At 40.2% G+C, this 18026-nt stretch overlaps 1 protein-coding gene across 1 annotated transcript in view; it reads right to left on the bottom strand.

Annotated features, from left to right (window-relative positions):
* Positions 1–5899, bottom strand: part of DHX9 (DExH-box helicase 9) — a 52721-nt gene extending 46822 nt beyond the window's left edge. Inside the window, exons 1-3 of the mRNA XM_047076877.1 lie at positions 5798–5899; positions 3085–3217; positions 1665–1805 (exon numbers count right to left, since the gene is read on the bottom strand). Of these exons, the coding sequence (XP_046932833.1) occupies positions 1665–1805; positions 3085–3195 (252 nt within the window). The 5' untranslated portion in view covers positions 3196–3217; positions 5798–5899. The remainder of the gene's footprint in view (positions 1–1664; positions 1806–3084; positions 3218–5797) is intronic.
* Between the last annotated feature and the right edge of the window lie 12127 nt (positions 5900–18026).

The raw sequence follows: 18026 nt of genomic DNA, 5'->3' as shown, positions 1-18026 counted from the left end.
AGCCTGGAGCCTGGAGCCTGTTTCCGATTCTGTGTCTCCCTCTCTCTCTGCCCCTCCCCCGTTCATGCTCTGTCTCTCTCTGTCCCAAAAATAAAAAAAGTTGAAAAAAAAAAATTTAAAAAGATAAATTTATAGATTTAAGAATCTCAGCAAATTCCAAGCAGGATTAAGTACAAAGAAAACCATATGTAGTCATATATGACATCATAGTCAAACTGCTGGGAACCAAATAAATATATAAATACAAAGAAAATAACACATTACATATAAGGAGAAATGATTTGATTATTACTGACTTATCATCAAACAGTGGAAGGAAACAATGGAACTTGAAAGTGCTGAAAGTGGTACTGCAGAATTATACATTCAGCAAAAATATGAGAGACAGTAAAATAAAAACATTTTCATACAAAAGAAAACTAAGGGGTTCCTAGATGGCTCAGTGGGTTAAGTGATGTCGCAGTTCATGGGTTTGAGCCCCGCATTGGGCTCTGTGTTGATAGCATGGAGGCTGCTTCAGATCCTCTGTCTCCCTCTCTCTCAAAAATAAATAAACATTAAAAGAAAGAAGAACGAAAGAACAAAAGAACGAAAGAACGAAAGAAAAAATTAAGAATCCACCACAAGCAGACTTACACTTTGAGAGAGAGGAAGAGGTTAAAAGATACAGAATAGGTCATAACAGATAGAGCAGATGCCAGTGTTTCAAATTATAAGATATTTGCAACATTCTTTTCATGGGTGGAAAGAATCTTCAAGATCATCTCCTCTAATCCCTTCATTTTGCAGATTGACCAACCAATGTAATAAAAAATTCTGCAATTATCTAGTGGTACAATATACTAGAAAGTAACTCTCCTAACTTCTGGGTCAAAACAATGAAAGGGAAGAAAACATATATATTAACCTTTACAAACAACGCAAAATATAAACACAGTGACAATAAATTGTTGAAATTGATATAGATATTATCCCTGTAATTTTTATAAAAACTGAGTATTTCATTTAAGTTACCTTAGGTATTTATCTTAAATCATGTAAGATTTAAGATCATATAGATTTAAAATTTAAGATCATATAAAAATTCAAATTTTCATTTTTTAATTAGATAAAGTTTATTTCTTAAAATCAGTACTAGACAGGAGTCTATGTTGCATATTTACATAATATAATTTAAATTATCATGGTATCAAAATGATTATGAATGATTATGCCATTGCATGAATTGGCAGAGGATTTTCTCTCTGCTGTAATAAGGAACTGCCACTGGGAGTAAACATTGCGTCTTAAAGTGTTACTGATTTTTACATTCTGTTTGAAATGTTATCTTTGGAAGTATACAAAGCACACAGGCTCTGAAAATTAGTTTATGAATGAATGAAATATATAAAACCACAAATACAAAGATTAAAGGAATTTTTCAAACCCACAAGTCAGGTACATAATGAGAATGAAATCCCAATCTTAGGAAAGCGCTCTAAGAGAACAAGATTCTGAGGTTCGCTAAGGAACACGTTAATACATTTGAAAACAACATTGAAAAATCATCATCCCATGTCTCCATATGGCAAGTAATAAAAAATTCTGCAATTATCTAGTCGTACAATATATACAAGGCATGACCTTGTAACATACATTTCAAGTGCTGGGCCATGAGTACTTACCCCAACAGCTGGGACTTCTTCACTCTTTACTTCATTTATCCGAACCAAATAGTTAACAAAATCTCTGGCAGCATTGCTTTGTGCATCTTTTTTATTGGTGGAATTGCCCATGCCAGTGTAATTATAACCTTCCACCCGAACCTTTAATGGTCAGAAAAAAAAATGCATTAAGAGATTGACCTGGGTAATTCTGGGATTTAAAAAATTCGTAATTCAATTATGAATTAAGGGATAACAGTTAAATGTTGAAGATATACTCTATAAAAACACTGAAAATAACATCCAGGGAATTCATAGGCTGACTTATAAAAAAGCTTTGTGTTTTCCAGCGATAAACTAATCTAAAAACTGTAATTTATGTGGCTCAGATATTCTCTTCTTGTGTAACAGAATGTTCCACGTTAAAATGTGATTTTTAAAACCCAAGAACAAGTTCTCCATTTGCATTTATTTTAACTGATTTGACTTGAAGCAATCAAGAATTGCTCTACTTTCTACAGAAATTAGTAAAACCACAAACAGCTGATATGACTTTTCTACCCTGCACTACTGGTACCGTGGAAGGAAGACACATCTTCTCACTAGAATTTACCTATCAGATTGTTTTAAAAGTAATGCTCCCTTGAAAATGACTTATAATAAAACAGAATAGCAGGCAAGTGACAATAAAGAATGTGCAACACATTATCATTCCCAAACAGAAAACAATGTTCTCTTAACAACAAAACAAGCCGGAAAAAAACCACATAATGGGGGCACCTGGGTGGTTCAGTTGATTGAGCGTCTGACTTTTGATTTTGGTTCAGGTCATAAACCCAGGGTCATGGGATCAAGCTCTGCATCCAGCTTTGTGCTGAGTGTGGAAGCTGCTTAAGATTCCCGGGGGGCAGGGGGCACCTGAGTGGCTCAGTCGGTTAAGCACCCGACTTTGGCTCAGGTCATGATCTCACAGTTCGTGAGTTCGAGCCCCACATTGGGCTCTGGGCCAACAGCTCAGAGCCTGGAGCCCACTTCAGATTCTGTCTGCTGCTTGCACTGTCTCTCACATTGTCTCAAAAATAAATAAACATTAAAAAAAAAAAAAAAAAGATTCTCTCTCAGGATGCCTGGGTGGCTCAGTCAGTTAAGTGTCTGACTTCAGCTCAGATCATGTTCCCATGATTCCTGGGTTTGAGCCCCATGTCAGGCTCTGTGCTGACAGCTCAGAGCCTGGAGCCTGCTTTGGATTGTGTCTCCCTTTCTCTCTCCCCTTCCCCACCCGTCTCTGTCTCTGAAATAAACATTAAAAAAAAAAAAAAAAAAAAGATTCTCTCTCTCCCTACCTCCCTCTGTCCCTCTCCCTGGCTCACGCGTGTGCTCTCTAAAATAAAAACAAAACGAAACAAAACTTCACGTAAATGTAAACTGTATTCTGTAGTACCTCACACATGAATTTTTGCCTGTTTTTGTTCCCCACCGCTCTAATTTCATAGGATGGGGTCATCTTCCTTTTGCCACACCAGGCATACAGAAAATTCTTAACATCACCCATGATTCAAGAGTCTTCTTCAGACCTAAGAAAACAGAAATTAAATTGCATTATTTGTAAGAGCAAACATTAGAAATAACCAGTAACTGGAATTAACTCAAAATCTAGGTTAAATACAGGATATTCTAGCATGCTACTATTAAAACTGCATGACAAAACTTTTAACGACAAAAGTGGAAGGTCTATGACATGCTATGTGAAAAAGCAGGATACAAAACTACATGATTTGAACTAAATAAAAGTATATATGCATAAATCAAGCCTGAAAAAGAAATATCCCTCAAAATGGTTATCTCTGGGTGACCACAAGTGATTTTGACCTTTTCCTAAAAAACATTTGATGAAAGGCCTATGTTTTACATTTTAACTCACTTAATCCTCAGTGACAGATAAAATTATATACTAAACACTTTCTACAGAGGAAGAAAACCAGGGAGGGCATAGAAAATTTAGGTAACTTTTCCAAGTCACCCACTGTGGAGGCATAAATTCAAACTCGAACTACTATATTAAGAAATGGTCATCAATCAGTTTGTGTATACATCAAACAGTTTACTGTCATTCTGAAGTATGTCTCCGAGCAGACTATCCTCCAAGTTGTACACTATATATTACACCAAGAATTCAGTACTTGATCTGAAAACAGTAATCTATTAACTTAAACACGAAATTTCTCCTTTAGGCCTTGTTATTCATTAAAATTTGAGGACATTAAGTTTTCTTGAAGTGCAACATACCATACATGTTGGCACTCTCCCTAAGTCCAGTTTATAAAGACAGCAAAAGATATGGCGCCTGTGAGTCTAAAATCTGATTCTAAATTAAAAATAAGATACAGTACCTGAGACCAAATTTAGATCTAGAGAAAATATGCAAATAAAATTAGTTTACTGAGAGAAAAAACCCTATTACTAGCATTACACTCTGTCTTCTGTTAATGTTAAGTGTATTTTATTAGCACCTAAATCTAATGTCATAAAACTGGACCCTAGTATAAACTTGTTTATTCTGTAGCCACAAACGAACCCTGGGGAAATCCTATTGACTGAAAAGCTGTGGAAAGCTCATGAGGTCTATCTGTAAATTCCACCCCTGAATAATTAATTTAAAAAAACAAGCCCTCACGGTGAATGAGTAACATGAAATATGAAGGACTACACTATCAAATTCCTTCCTCCCCAGCAGTCTCTTCTGACGCCATTATAGTCAATATTAACTGTATTGTAATGATGCCCAAATATACACTGAAAATTTAGTCTTTTCTCTTATTTAAGCTCCAAAATCAAGTTCATCCAACAGTCGCACTAATGTGCATATGTTAACTTGACGTCCCAGTCAAATCAGAATTTAAGTTTCCTCCCCAAATCTGTTCCTCCTTCCCTAGGTCCAAGTGTTTTCATACCCCAAAATGGCACCGCTATCTACCAAGTTACTCCTATCACAACTTGGGAGTCATACACTCCCTTAAGATCCTCCATAGGTATCCGTTGAGAGACCTCAGCATGCGCCAGGCAGTAACCTTAGAGGGTCATCTACAAGAACTATCTTCCTTAACCCTTAGAATAATTGTACAGATAAGACTATTATTATTATCTTCCTTTAGGGAAGAATAAACAGAGACAAAGAATACCTTGCCCCAGAGAAGACAAAGCCCCTAACCGGGAGACCCAGAATTCCAAGCCAGGTAGTCTGCCTCCTCATCTACTATGCAATTTCTGCCTCCAAAACATGTTTGCAATCCATTCGCTTCTCTCCGTCTCCGGCCATCACTACCGCACACCTGGAGTGCTGCAACAACGTCTTAGCTCTCATGGCTCTAGATTCCTGCTTCCACTCTGGCCGCCCTAAAATCTGTTCTTAATTCCTTCCCACCATACCCCAGTAACATGGCCTTCTTTGTTTCTTCCCAATCTCTGCTCTCAAGCGCTAATTCCTTCTACCTCTGCGATTCTTTTCCTCCCCATCTTTATACCTGACGCATTCTCAACCTAAGGGCCGAGATATCAGCTCAAAAGTCTACCTCCTCCGAAACGCTTTCTCTTACCACCCTAATGAAAGTAGCTCCCTTGACACCACCTCCCATTTCCTCGAATCTTTTTACTGAAACCCGCAGACGCTTTTTTTCCCCGTTGCCTCCCACTACGACAGAAACCTTCTTGCGGGGGGAGGGGTAGGGACTGTGCCCCACGTGTTTATGGCTCTACCACCCAGCCCGCAGGACAGCGCCCGGTATTTGCTGCCACAATGAATGGAAGGCCCTAAGTGTGTGGCGGCATCATGGCGGGCTCACCACCTCGTGATTCCCTCCCCCCTTTCAATAGGCTGCAACAGCGCCACCGCCACGCGCAGACCGGAGGAGGAAGAAAGGTTTGAACGCTTCGGACACCGGGCTGGCAATCGCTGGGGGAAAGACGGGTCCACAAAGCGGACCCGGACAGCGCAGGCGTGGTGCGGCGAGCCGCGTGCAACCCGCAATCCGGGAACCCGGCGGGCGCCTCGCCCCTTCCCCCATCCCCCACAGCCGCCCGCGCTTCGCAACAAAGCCCGGCTGCAGGAGCGCGGGGCCCCACGCCCCCAACGGGTGGCAAGGACGTCCCTTCCCTACCGCGTTCTCTTCCTGGTGCCAGAAAACACAGCCCTCTTAAGACCGTCCGCAACCGCGGCCTTCCTCAGAGAGACCCGGGGCAAACACCGCAGCTCGCTCGGAGGCGGCGGCGAAATGGCTCCGACAGCGTCGCCAGTGGGGCGGGGCCAGTGCGCGTACGCGTGCGCAGGAAGCGAGCTTGGGCCCGAGGGCGCCCGGGGGGAGGGGCGGGGCTGCAGCTCCTTCGCCCCGGGTAGCGTCCCGTCGCCAGGGAGATCTGATCTGCTGCTTTGGGCCTGCAGCGCTGGGCCTGCTGCGCCCCAGCCACATTTCTTCCCGTACTGTGCTACCCACTTTTAACGTTTTTGAGAGTTGGGGATCTGTAGCATTTTGATGTAGCAAAATGTTTCATAGTCTCTATCATAGGACCTTCAGTAGATGACAGATAAATGGTAGAAGATAGGTGGATGTCTTCCTCGAATCTTAGGTGCTACCTTTATAATTAAATTAGATGGCATATATATGAAAGGGGTTTAGCTCAGTACCTGGGACATAGTGTGTGTTCAGTAGCTGTGAAGGGAGGAAACTAGCCTGGCTAGTTGAGGCTACTCACTGCTGTGTGGGGCAAATCCTAAGCGCTCAGTAAAAACCAGCTTAATGAGTGGATAAAACCTGCAAGGTTGTTTTTGCTTAAAATGGACAACCTTTTGTCTTCAGAGTCTTTGGACTAATTTGTATTCTCAAATACTGTACCAGTCAGGGGCGCCTGGGTGGCTCAGGACATGATCTCACAGTGAGTTGGAGCTCCATTGGGCTCCATGCTGACAGCTGGGAGACTGGAGCCTGCTTGGGATTCTGTGTCTCCCTCTCTCTCTGCCCCCCTCCCTCCCCCCCCCAACCCCCCCCCCCCCCCCGCTTGCACTCTCTCTCTCTCAAAAATAATTAAACATTAAAAAATATTTAAATACTGTAGCAGTTGTTGTTACATTTTTGACCTCTAGTGCTTCCCATGAAGGCAATACAAAAAAAATACTTGTCTTCAGAGTCTTTGGACTAATTTGTATTCTTAAATATTGTAGTAGTCATTGTTACCTTTGTGAACTCTAGTGTTTCCCGTGAAGGCAACAAAAAAAAAATATTTCAAGTTGGGTTGTTCCAGAGACTCCAGACTAAACAATCATATGGGCCCATATATCTTATCCATCCTCACTTTTCACCTCTTCTATTGCTTTTTTTCTTTTTTTTTAATGTTTATGTATTTTTGAGAAAGAGAGGGGGAAGGACAGAGAGAGACAGGCACAGAATCCAAAGCAGGCCCCAGGCTCCAAGCTGTCAGTCAGCACAGAGTCCAATGCAGAGCTTGAACTCATGAACTGCAATGTCATGACTTGAGCTGAAGTCTGAGGCCTAACCGACTGAGCCACCCGGGCACCCTTCTTGCTTTTTTTCTTAATTCTTCTAGCTAATAGTGATCAATTCCTCTAAAACCCTGTTGCTCCTACAGTTAGAATAAGTTTAGCATTTATTTTTTCTTTTCTTCATGTGTTTGCTCTCTTCAATTAAGAGTAAAATCATTCAGAGAAAGATCTTCATCTTTTATTTCTTTGTACCTTTCAGGGTGCTTAAAGCAGCGGGTGCCTGACAGTTATTTATGATAAAGGAAACTCAAGGAGCACACATGGATTGCAAATGTTTTTGTACTAGATAACGAATACAGCAAAAATGACAACATGTCAAGTATAAATAAAATTTTCACAGGTGTATCTTTAGCTTCCAAGAATTATGAAGAATTTTGTTATTAAGTTGGTTCTTAATTTGGGCCTTGCTCTCCTCCTGAGACCTAGAGTCCCCAGTGGATTGGTGACCATAACTAGTATTACCTTTGTAGGTTGCTGTTGGCAACTATCACCCTCCAACATCTTAACATTTGTAAATGAAGCTTCGAAACCTGCTCCAGAAGTAGAGTGTGGTCAGATTTCAGTATAACAGCTAGATGTTTCCAGTATAGGACTATCTAGAAGACTGCAGAGGTTGGCAAAGCAGGATAGAGCAGTGTGAGTGGACCACTTAATATTTCACATTTACCTTTTTAAAGTTATTCTTATGTTTTTTTAAGTTTTTAAGTTATTTTCAAGTTTTTAAGTTATTACCTAGAAATAACTTTTTAAAAAAATTTTTTTAACATTTATTTATTTTTGAGAGACAGATCGTGAGCAGGGGAGGGGCAGAGAGAGAGTGAGACACAGAATCTGGAACCAGGCTCTGAGCTGTCAGCACTGAGCCTGACATGGGGCTTGAACTCACAAATCACAAGATCGTGACCTAGGCCGAAGTCAGATGCCTAACCAACCGAGTCACCCAGGCGCCCCTAGAAATAACTTCTGAAAGAGTTGACTTGGTTCCTGAGTTTGGTAGAAGATAAAGATTATAAAGATATGTATTAAAGTCAATCTGAGGAGTGTATGGGGGAAAAACCCCCAGCAAAGTTTCTCATGTCATTTGTTATTTCTGCCAACCCAATGGACTGAGGCAAAGTTTCTTCCAGGGAGAATGAGACAGTTATTACCAACACCTATAGTTGAAATGGATGATGAGAAATGAGGGAGAATGTTTTGGTTCATCACTCTTCCTCTGTTCCTCAAATAAGCAGAAGGTTGGGGATGGGGGAATGGAAGAAGAATGCCAGGGACCAGAACTAGAATTTAAGCAGAGTTATGATGTCTTGAGGAAGTCAGTGTTGGTAAAGTTTGAACCCACTCATAACTTGTGAACACCAATGACACTTGTGACCTTCAACACTCCTGTACTACTACCATATACAATGTTGCATTCAGACAGGAAGTTTTTTTGTTTGTTTTGTTCTGTTAGAGACTTCCTGATAGATGGGGTAACTTGACTTGAGAGTCTTAGGAAGTGGCCTATAATGCTGAATAGGCTAGGGTCCTTGTATTCAGGGTCCTCCGAGAATTGTTTACACCCTTTTCACTTCTAAAACCAGAATAAATTATGTTAAAGTTGGTAGGTTTACATTAAGAACATATAAAAGGGTAAAAGAAGTGAAAGTGATGGATAGAAAGGCAAAACCCAAGGAGGAAGATAAGTTGGGTGCTCTCTGCATTCCAGGAGGGTATACAATCCAAGTTATCCTGTGGGCCAAATTCATCTGCCACCCTCACAAGTGCATCCACAGAATCTGGATGTTAGTTTCAGGGAAAGATATATAAAAAATAATTCCTTTACGGGCACCTGGGTGGCTCAGTTGGTTGAGTGTCTGACTTTTGATCTCGGCTCAGGTCATGATCTCATGGTTTGTGGGGTCAAGCGCCATGTTAGGCTCTGCACTGCACAGAGACTGCTTAGGATTCATTCACTCTCTCCTTGTCTCTTTGCCTCTCCCCCTACTTGTGTATGCCCTCTCTCTCTCTCAAAATAAATGAAGTTAAAACAATTTTTTTTAATGTTTGTTTATTTTTGAGAGAGAGGCAAAGCATGAGTAGGGGAGGGACAGAGCAAGAGGGAGACACAGAAGCTGAAGCAGGCTCCAGGCTCTGAGCTGTCAGCACAGATTGCAATGCAGGGCTCGAACTCACGGACCAGGAGATCATGACCTGAGCAGAAGTTGGACACTTAACTAACTGAGCCATTCAGGCACCCCAATGAGTGAACTTAAAAAAAAAAATAGTCCCTTTAAGGAAAAGTTCAAAAGTACGAACCACAGGAAAAAAACAAAAGGCATTGGTTATATTAAAATTAAGGATATTTGCTCAAAAAGGACACCATGAATGAAGTTATTGCATAGTTGACAGAGTTGGGGAAGATATTCATGATGTTCAAGGTTGTCAAGAGATGTTTAAGGCTGTCAAGAGATGATTAACTATTCTGAACTATTCAGGAAACTCCTTCAAACCAACAAGAAAAATGTAGCAATCCTGACAGAAAAATGGGCAGGGGACAAGAAGCAATGTCAGAAAAGGAAAACCAAAAGGTCACTAAGCATATTCAAGATGCTCAAAAGTGTTAGTACCAGGAGAAATGCAATTAAAACAATAATCAGATATTACCACATGCCCATTAGATCAGCAAACATTAGAAAAGTGAATACTGTCAAATGTTGGTGATGATGTTGGGATACAAGGTTCACCATGCCCAGCTTGTAAAAAAGCAGACTGATACAGCCATTCTGGGGAGAAATCAGGTACTACTTACTCAAACAATCTGTATGGATAAAATCAAACAAGTCTGCTCATGTTTGTGTGTGTGTGTGTGTGTGTGTAAGTACGTGTGTGTGTGTGTATATATGTGTGTATACACATATATATGTGTGTATGTATACATGTATATACACACACATATGATAAGATATATATATCTATATAAGTTTTTACATAAGTTTTACATAGATTATATATATATATCTATATATCTATAGGTTTATAGATATATAGATATATATGAAAGTTTTACAGAAGTCCAAAAGAGAACATTTAAGATATGTTTATTACAGCATTATTCACGTTGGCAGGGAGTTAGAGGCAATTTGATGTTCTTCCCTAGACAGGTAAAATGCAGTGGATGTTAACCATGGAATCTAATGCAACGGTCACAAGAAATGAATTGGATATACACAGAACTTAAGGGTGTAGGGTTAGTGAAAAAAAAAAAAAAGGAACAAAATAAGTTATCTATGTCAATTTAAAATGACACTAGGGGCACCTGGGTGGCTCAGTCAGTTGAGCATCTGTCTCTTGATCTCAGCTCAAGTCATGGTCTCACAGCTGGTGGATTCAAACCCTGTGTTGGGCTGACAGTACAGAGCCTGCTTGGGATTCTGTCTCTCCCTCTTTCTGCCCTCCTCCACCCTCAAAATAAATTTAAAAACTTCAAAAAAAATTATACTAGATGTTTTGCAAAAAAATGTTTTTAAAAGTTACACATGAAACACAGTAGAATGGATGTCTATTGTATTGGGGGGGAATGTGGGTGAGGAATTATTTTAAAAGGAAAACATCTACCCTTCTAGACTCCCTTGGATAGATATGCAAGACTGTAAATGATACAGATGTCAAGGACAGATATAGGGTCTAATTCTTTTTTTTTTTAATAGGGTGTAATTCTTACTTATATTAATTAAAATAAATGTTTATGGAGGGCTTAAAAAAATTTTTTTTACTAGGCACTGTTCTGGAGGAAATGGCCATAAATAAGACAGATGACATCCTTTTCTCATAGAGCTTGCATTTAGAGATGACTTCTGTGTAGTATGATAGAGTAGTTTTATCAGACCGACTCTCCTGCCAATAACAACTCCAAAATCTGAAGGGAAAAAAAAATCCAAACAAGACTGCTGTTTGAAGCATTAGAAGTAAGGCAGCTAATATCTGAGGAGTTAAAATCCTGGGGAAGAGGGAAGAGCAGAGCTTTTGAATCACTTTGCACTTTGATGCATTTGCTGATTCCTAACTAACCTGCCTAGGGCAAGAGATCAAGAAGCCAAATAGAAAACAGGCTATGAGGCTGAAAAACTAGGTAGAGCTTTCTGGAGCCTAATGATACTAGAGAGACAAAACCTGGACCAAGGAAGAGAGGCCAGGCTTTCATCTGATACCCCCTGCAGAAGTACATTCTAGAAGGAAGGACAAACTCAGGGGAATGAGAACCAGCCTTGAATCATCGTACTTTCTCATTGGACCAAAGTGCTCTGTCCTCCTCTTCTGGCAGAATGACCTGTAACTTGTAAAATTTTTTATAGAATCTCCCAAATTCAATAAAGAAAAAAAAGTCTCCAGGCAAGCTAAGAGACAGGCCAAATGACTGAAAATCAAGAGGAAAAAAATAAGATGGGGTGCCTGGGTGGTTCAGTCAGTTAAGCATCCAACTCCTGGTTTCAGCTCAGGTCATGATCTCACGGTTCATGAGTTTGAGCCCCACATGGGGCTTGGGATTCTCTCTGCCGTCTCTCTCTGCTCCTCTCCTACTCACTCTCTGTTTCTCTCAGAATGGATGAGTGAATAGACTTAAACAATTTTTTTTAAACTTTTAAAAAAGAGAAAAAATAAGAGAAACACTCCCATAAATGATCCAGACACTGAAATCATCAGAGACTTTATAAAAATTGTGATTAATATGCTCAAGAAAATAGATGAGCCTGAGTGGCTCAGTTGGTTAAGCGTCGACTCTAGGTGTTGGCTCAAGTCATGATCTCACAGTTTTGTGAGTTTGAGCCCCGCGTTGGGCTCTGTGAAGACAATGCAGAGCCTGCCAGGGTTTCTCTCTCTTCTCCCTCTCTCTCTGCCCCTCCCCTGCTCATGCTGTCTCTGTCTATAAATAAATAAATAAATAAATAAACTTTTTAAAAAAGGAAAAATAGATGAAAACATTGAAGATGATTTACAGAGAGCTGGAGTAAGTGAGAAGTATCAAATAGAAATTTTAGAAGTGAAAATAAAAATCACTGAAATTCAGAACTCAATGAGGTAATAGATTGTACATAGCAGGAAAGAGAATTCATCAATTGGAAATAGATCAATAGAAGATATCCACATTGACCTTGCAGAGAAAAACAAACGATAAATACATGAAAAAACCTAAAAGATGAGTGGAACATGGTGAAAAGTTCTATTGTACACATAATTAAAGTTTCAAAAGTAGAAGAGAGATAGCATGGAGAAAATGCAATGTCTGAAGTGAAACTCCCTAACACCAATGAAGACATAAAGCCACAGCTTCAAGGAAGCTTGCATTTTAGCAGAGAGACAATTAACATGGATGCGAATAAAATATTCACTGGTAACAAATGCTATGCAGAGAATTAAATATAATGCTGAGATAGAATTTGACTGGGTGGCTATTTTAAACTTGGATGGTTAAAAATATCATTTCCAAGAAGGTAGTATTTAAGCTAACATCTGAATGGCAGACAAGAACACAGTCATGTAAGAATGAGGAGAAGAGCATTACAGACTCTTATATCCCCCTGTAAGGAGGAAAAGAGGTAACAAGTCATGTAGGGCTGGATGACGTTTAAAACAGTACAGTGTCTCTGTTCTCAAAGTGCCTTGAACCCATATCTTCCTAGCCGAGAAGGTCCAAAGACTGTCGGTTTAAGACAAGACATCTCAGAGGAGAAACTCTACCACAGGCCAAGGCAAATTATGGTAAAGGCCTAAGCTCTTAGTAGGTAAGGTCTGTGGTACAGATAACTGGATATTTTGAAGGAGAGGATGTTGGGGGGAATAAATGGCTTTATTTCCCCACATGATCCTAATTCCTCCCTTGAAGCAGACCTAGTGGCCATAGTTTTTGCATTTTATTTCATTCCTTCTGATCCATTTTTAGTCAATCCCCAGTAAGAAAAGTCTGTGATTCTCCTGTGGGCCACAAGCATGGTCTTTTCTGAACTCTCTCAAGGGGGTGTACAGATCACCATGCTTTCAATTATATACAGACTACACTGAAAGAACTCCCCCCAAATTTTCATGCATAATTAATTCAGTTAATTGTGGTCCCTATCTTTTAATTGAGGTATTTACATATGTAAAGATTATAAACCCTTAAATGGACAGCCTTTTTTTTTTTTTAACCTACGTGTACACCAATAGAACTACCACCCAAATCCAGATACTGACCATTTCTATCATCCAGACAGTTATCTTGTGTCCTTTCTCAGTGGTAACTATCATTCTCACTTTAATGACAATAATGTTACTTGTTCTTCAACTTCATAAAAGTGGCATCATGTTCTGTTCTGGATCTGGCTTGTTTCACTCAACATAATACTTTTGAGATTCATCCATGTTGTTAGATCTAGCAGTACTTTTTATACTGTTTGTACTCTGTTCTATCAACATTCCACAATTTGTTTATCCACTCTCCTGACGATGGGCATTTGAGTAATTTCTAGTTTTGGCTAATGTGAATAGAGTTGCTATGGACATTCCTGATTAAGTCTTTGGCTTCTCTGCGTTTAGTTTTAATTTTCATTTGCAATGGGGGAAACCACAGCCCTTTGAACTGCTTGCAGTATTAGAATTCCATCAAAGCAATATTTAATATTTAAATGTGGCCCCAGCCCTGTAGCCTTTAATCCAACTATCATCAATAATGAGGGCTTAGAAATAGTTGAGTCTTCTGATCATGATTTGAAAGAACATAAAAGACCTTGGACAACTTTTTTTAAGAAGAAATTCAGAGGCTAAAGGAAAAAAGAATATATATCGAATGTACCATTTCCACAAAACTGTCTTAAAGTTTAGTTTTCTATTGCTACATAACACATTAGTATAAACTTAGTGGCTTAACTCAACATTTGGTTATTATCTCACATTTCTGTGGTCACATTCTTGGTAGAACATTAAAAAGACTGTGGTCCTATTTGCTCTTAGGAAGAGTAAACAAATTTTATGATGCTAAGCTTGAAGAGTTTTAAGTGGCTGGTCAATGGTCCATAATCAGAGAGCAAATGATGGTTTTCCTACTGGAAGGCTAACAAGGGCGTGGGCAGGTGTGGGGAATAAGTTTAGGAATTCCCTGAGCCTGCACTGATGGGTTAACAAGGCATAAAGAATTAGAAAGCCATAGGATGTACACACCAAAGTTTGGGTAAACAAGATTAGGTAAATCAAGAATAGGTAAAGTGGGGCAAAGGTCCCTGTATAGGACAAATGCATAGAAATAGGGAATCTCAGGATGAAAACATTCAAATATGGGGTAAACAAGATTAGGTATTCAGGGTGGAAGCGCCCCTCCCCCCCCCCCAACTTGGTTCTATAGCGGAAAGCTGCTTTCTCAGGAAGGAAGGACCAAATTAGGTAAACAGGTAAATAGAGCTATAGACCTCTGCAGGGCGAAGTTGCCCAAAGCTGAGCTAATTAGCAAAAGAAAGATGCCTTGTTGACCTTGAGGTAGCATGCTCTTTCTTGTCCCCTCGAACAGTCTGGGTAAACAGCCTCATGTCTGCTGTAAACAACTGTAAACAATCTTCCCCGCAGGGCGCTAGGATTTTGTTTTGTATTAAACCAAACCCCTAACACCACTTATTTTCAAAACCCCCATTCCCTCATGCCCATGAGTTAATGTTCACAGTTTCATTGTCTCTTTGTGCACGTCCAACACCACGTTTGTAAGCCTTCTGATCCTAATAAAAACGGAGCAAGGACCCTTAATCGGGGCTCTTTTCTTTCCCGGACATCAGCCTCTCTCACATTTTTAATCCTACGTCCTGCTTTCTTGCTGGACAAGAAGGAACTCCAGACCCAGAGTCTACGACAGGCGGGAATGCATGGAAGAAACTTGCAGGAAGGAATTAGGAGACAGGCTCTGATTCCTGAGAGTGGTTTGTCGATGGGCCTACTTCCTGGAATGTGGCAAGTAGCACTGTTTGAGTGCCCAGGAGTTGTGATTCATCGGGAATCGAACCCCAGGCTTGCAGTATGAGACCATGGGTATCTGCTATTGAACAGAACAGTGTGGTCATACATATTGGTCCAGATGAATCCTATGGGAGAGTCATGTTCTCTAGGGAGAGTCATTTGGGTTCTAGGGTATGATTGGTTGGTTAATGTTTTATATAAAAAATAACATATAATTTTTTAAATTATATTTAACTGGTCACATATAATTTATAAAATTAATAATGCATATGTAAATTTAGTAGTAAAAAACTTAAAACAGTAATATATAAAGTATTAGAGTCATGCTCCCAAGAGCCAATTGTTCCATCTCCAAGAAGTTTGCAAGCCAGTTGATGTCATGTTGTAATTTGATATCACCATGGTGGGAATATTTAGACCACAGAAATTGTCAAATGTGACAAATCTGGGCCTTTTCCCCCCAATCCCATACTCTGCCAGAGCCAGTTGCTGACCACTTGTCCACTTACCAGTGGCCCTGGTCTGGGCAGGTCCTTCAGCTGTTTTGGGTTGAGTCTTTCCTTCCCTTGAGTCAGGAGTTGGGTGGCTGCTGGTCTTCCAGCTCGTCTTCTTCCCTGCAGCTTGTGAAGCCTGATGGTGAGTTGTGCTGCTTCTGACCTACCTTAAGCCTGGGGCTCAGCCTGTGATGGGGTGGTTGAGAGTGGTACCTCGTGCAGTACCCAACTGCTGAGCTTCCAGGACTACCTACACTTCAAAGAGGCCTTCGGTGGTGGTTGGGAGGCTCTGGTCCTTTGAGGCTGTTACCTTGCTAACTATTTTCCTTTGAACTCTATGTTCTTCTCCAAGCAAATGTTCTGAACATTACCACCCATCATATTTGAGGATTTGGAGTTCCTTTGAGCACAGCTGTGCTCCCATATCTCTGATCATTCCGTCTCAGACTCCTATGCCACCTCCTCTATAGGCACTCCAAATGCCAGTCATGCCTAGGTTCTCTTCTTAGCCCTCTATGTATACTCTGTTTGGATAATCTTATTCTTCTTATCGCTTCAACTACCATCTCTATGTTGATATTTCCTCAACCTCTATCTCCTAACCAAACCTTCTTTTGAGCTTCAGATTAACATATATACATGCTTGGTGGACCTCTCTATATCATGTCCCACAGGCTCTGATTCTTGGGTGTCAATTCTGATTCCTTCAGCATTGTGGTAGACAACCTTCCAAGATGGCCAACAATGGTCCTTGCCTCCTGGAATTCATACCCTGTTAGTCCCATCCTACATTGTACCAGAATTGGTCTTCTGTATGACTAATAGCATACAGAAAGGGATGGTAGGTCACTTCTGAGATTTCTTTAAAAGACCATTATTTCTGTTTTGGGCTCTTGGCCCATTCTTTCTCTCTCTTTCCAAAGGAAGTAAGCTGAAGCCTCTGGTCAACAGCCAGGAAGGAACTGAGGCCTGCCCACTACTTTTTAAGTGAACCTAGAATCAGATTCTCCAGCTCCAGTTGAACCTTGACATGAGTGAAGCTCTGGTCAATAGCTTGACTGCTATTTACAAGGTTGTAAAAGAAACTTGAGGCAGAACCACCCAGTTAAACTGCTCCTGGATTCTCAACCCTCAAAAACTATGTCAGTTAATTAATGTTTGCAGTTTTGAGCTGCTAAGTTTTGGGGTGATTTGTTACAAAGAATATATAACAAATACAAATATCTTCTATATTCAGATTCTATTCTTTCATTCCTTTCTGCCACTTCCTTAGTTTAGGGCTTCACCATTGGGTGCCAATTGCAATAGGCCACCAAATGGTTTACCTCTTCCTGGTCTCTGTCTTCCAATCTACTCATCATATTGTCTCAAGAGTGACATTTTTAATACAAAGTCATGTCACATACCTCCCTATCCTATACACACATTTTTCAATAATGATGACTCATTGTTTTCCCTTTTCTTACCCATGCTTCTTTGACCTGCTTGTTCTCAAATCACTTAGCACAAGGCATTCTCTAATTGTTAGTCCCTGTTCCAAATAGTCACACATAGCTCATTCAAAAACCCACAGACATATTTTTTGAACGATTTTTAAAAAAAATTTTAAATGTTTTAATATTTACTTTTGAGGAAAAGAGGCAGAGCATGAACAGGGAGGGGCAGAGAGAGAGAGAGAGAGAGAGAGAGAGAGAGAGACAGAGTCCAAAGCAGCTCGAGGCTCTGAGCTGTCAGCACAGAACCTGAAGCGGAGCTCGAACTCATGAACCGCAAGATCATGACCTGAGCTGAAGTCAGACGCTTAACTGACTGAGCCACCCAGGCACCCCCAGATATATTTTTTAAATTAATTTTTTAAATTTACATCCAACTTAGCATATAGTGATTTCAGGAGGAGATTCCTTAATGCCCCTTACCCATTTAGCCCATCCTCCCTCCCACAACCACTCCAGCAACCCTCAATTTGTTCTCCATATTTATGAGTCTCTTCTATTTTGTTCCCCTCCCTGTTTTTATATTATTTTTGCTTCCCTTCCCTATGTTCATCTGTTCTATGTCTTAAAGTCCTCATGTGAGTGAAGTCATATGATATTTGTCTTTCTCCAATTTCACTTAGCATAATACCCTCTAGTTCCATCCATGTAGTTGGAAATGGCAAGATTTCATTCTTTTTGATTGCTGAGTAATACTCCATTGTATATATATACCACATCTTCTTTATCCATTCATCCAGCGATGGACATTTGGGCTCTTTCCATACATTGGCTATTGTTCATAGTGCTGCTATAAACATCGGGGTGCATGTGACCCTTCAAAACAGCACACTTCTATCCCTTGGATAAATACCTAGTAGTGCAATTGCTGGGTTGTAGGGTAGTTCTATTTTTA

Source organism: Lynx rufus, unplaced genomic scaffold, assembly GCF_022079265.1.
Source record: "Lynx rufus isolate CCGP_SWC_20201006 ecotype Redwood Valley unplaced genomic scaffold, mLynRuf1.p SCAF_15, whole genome shotgun sequence".
In the NCBI taxonomy this organism is placed as follows: domain Eukaryota; kingdom Metazoa; phylum Chordata; class Mammalia; order Carnivora; family Felidae; genus Lynx; species Lynx rufus.
The sequence above is the reverse complement of the archived record's forward strand: the minus strand, read 5'-3'. Positions and strand labels throughout refer to the sequence as shown.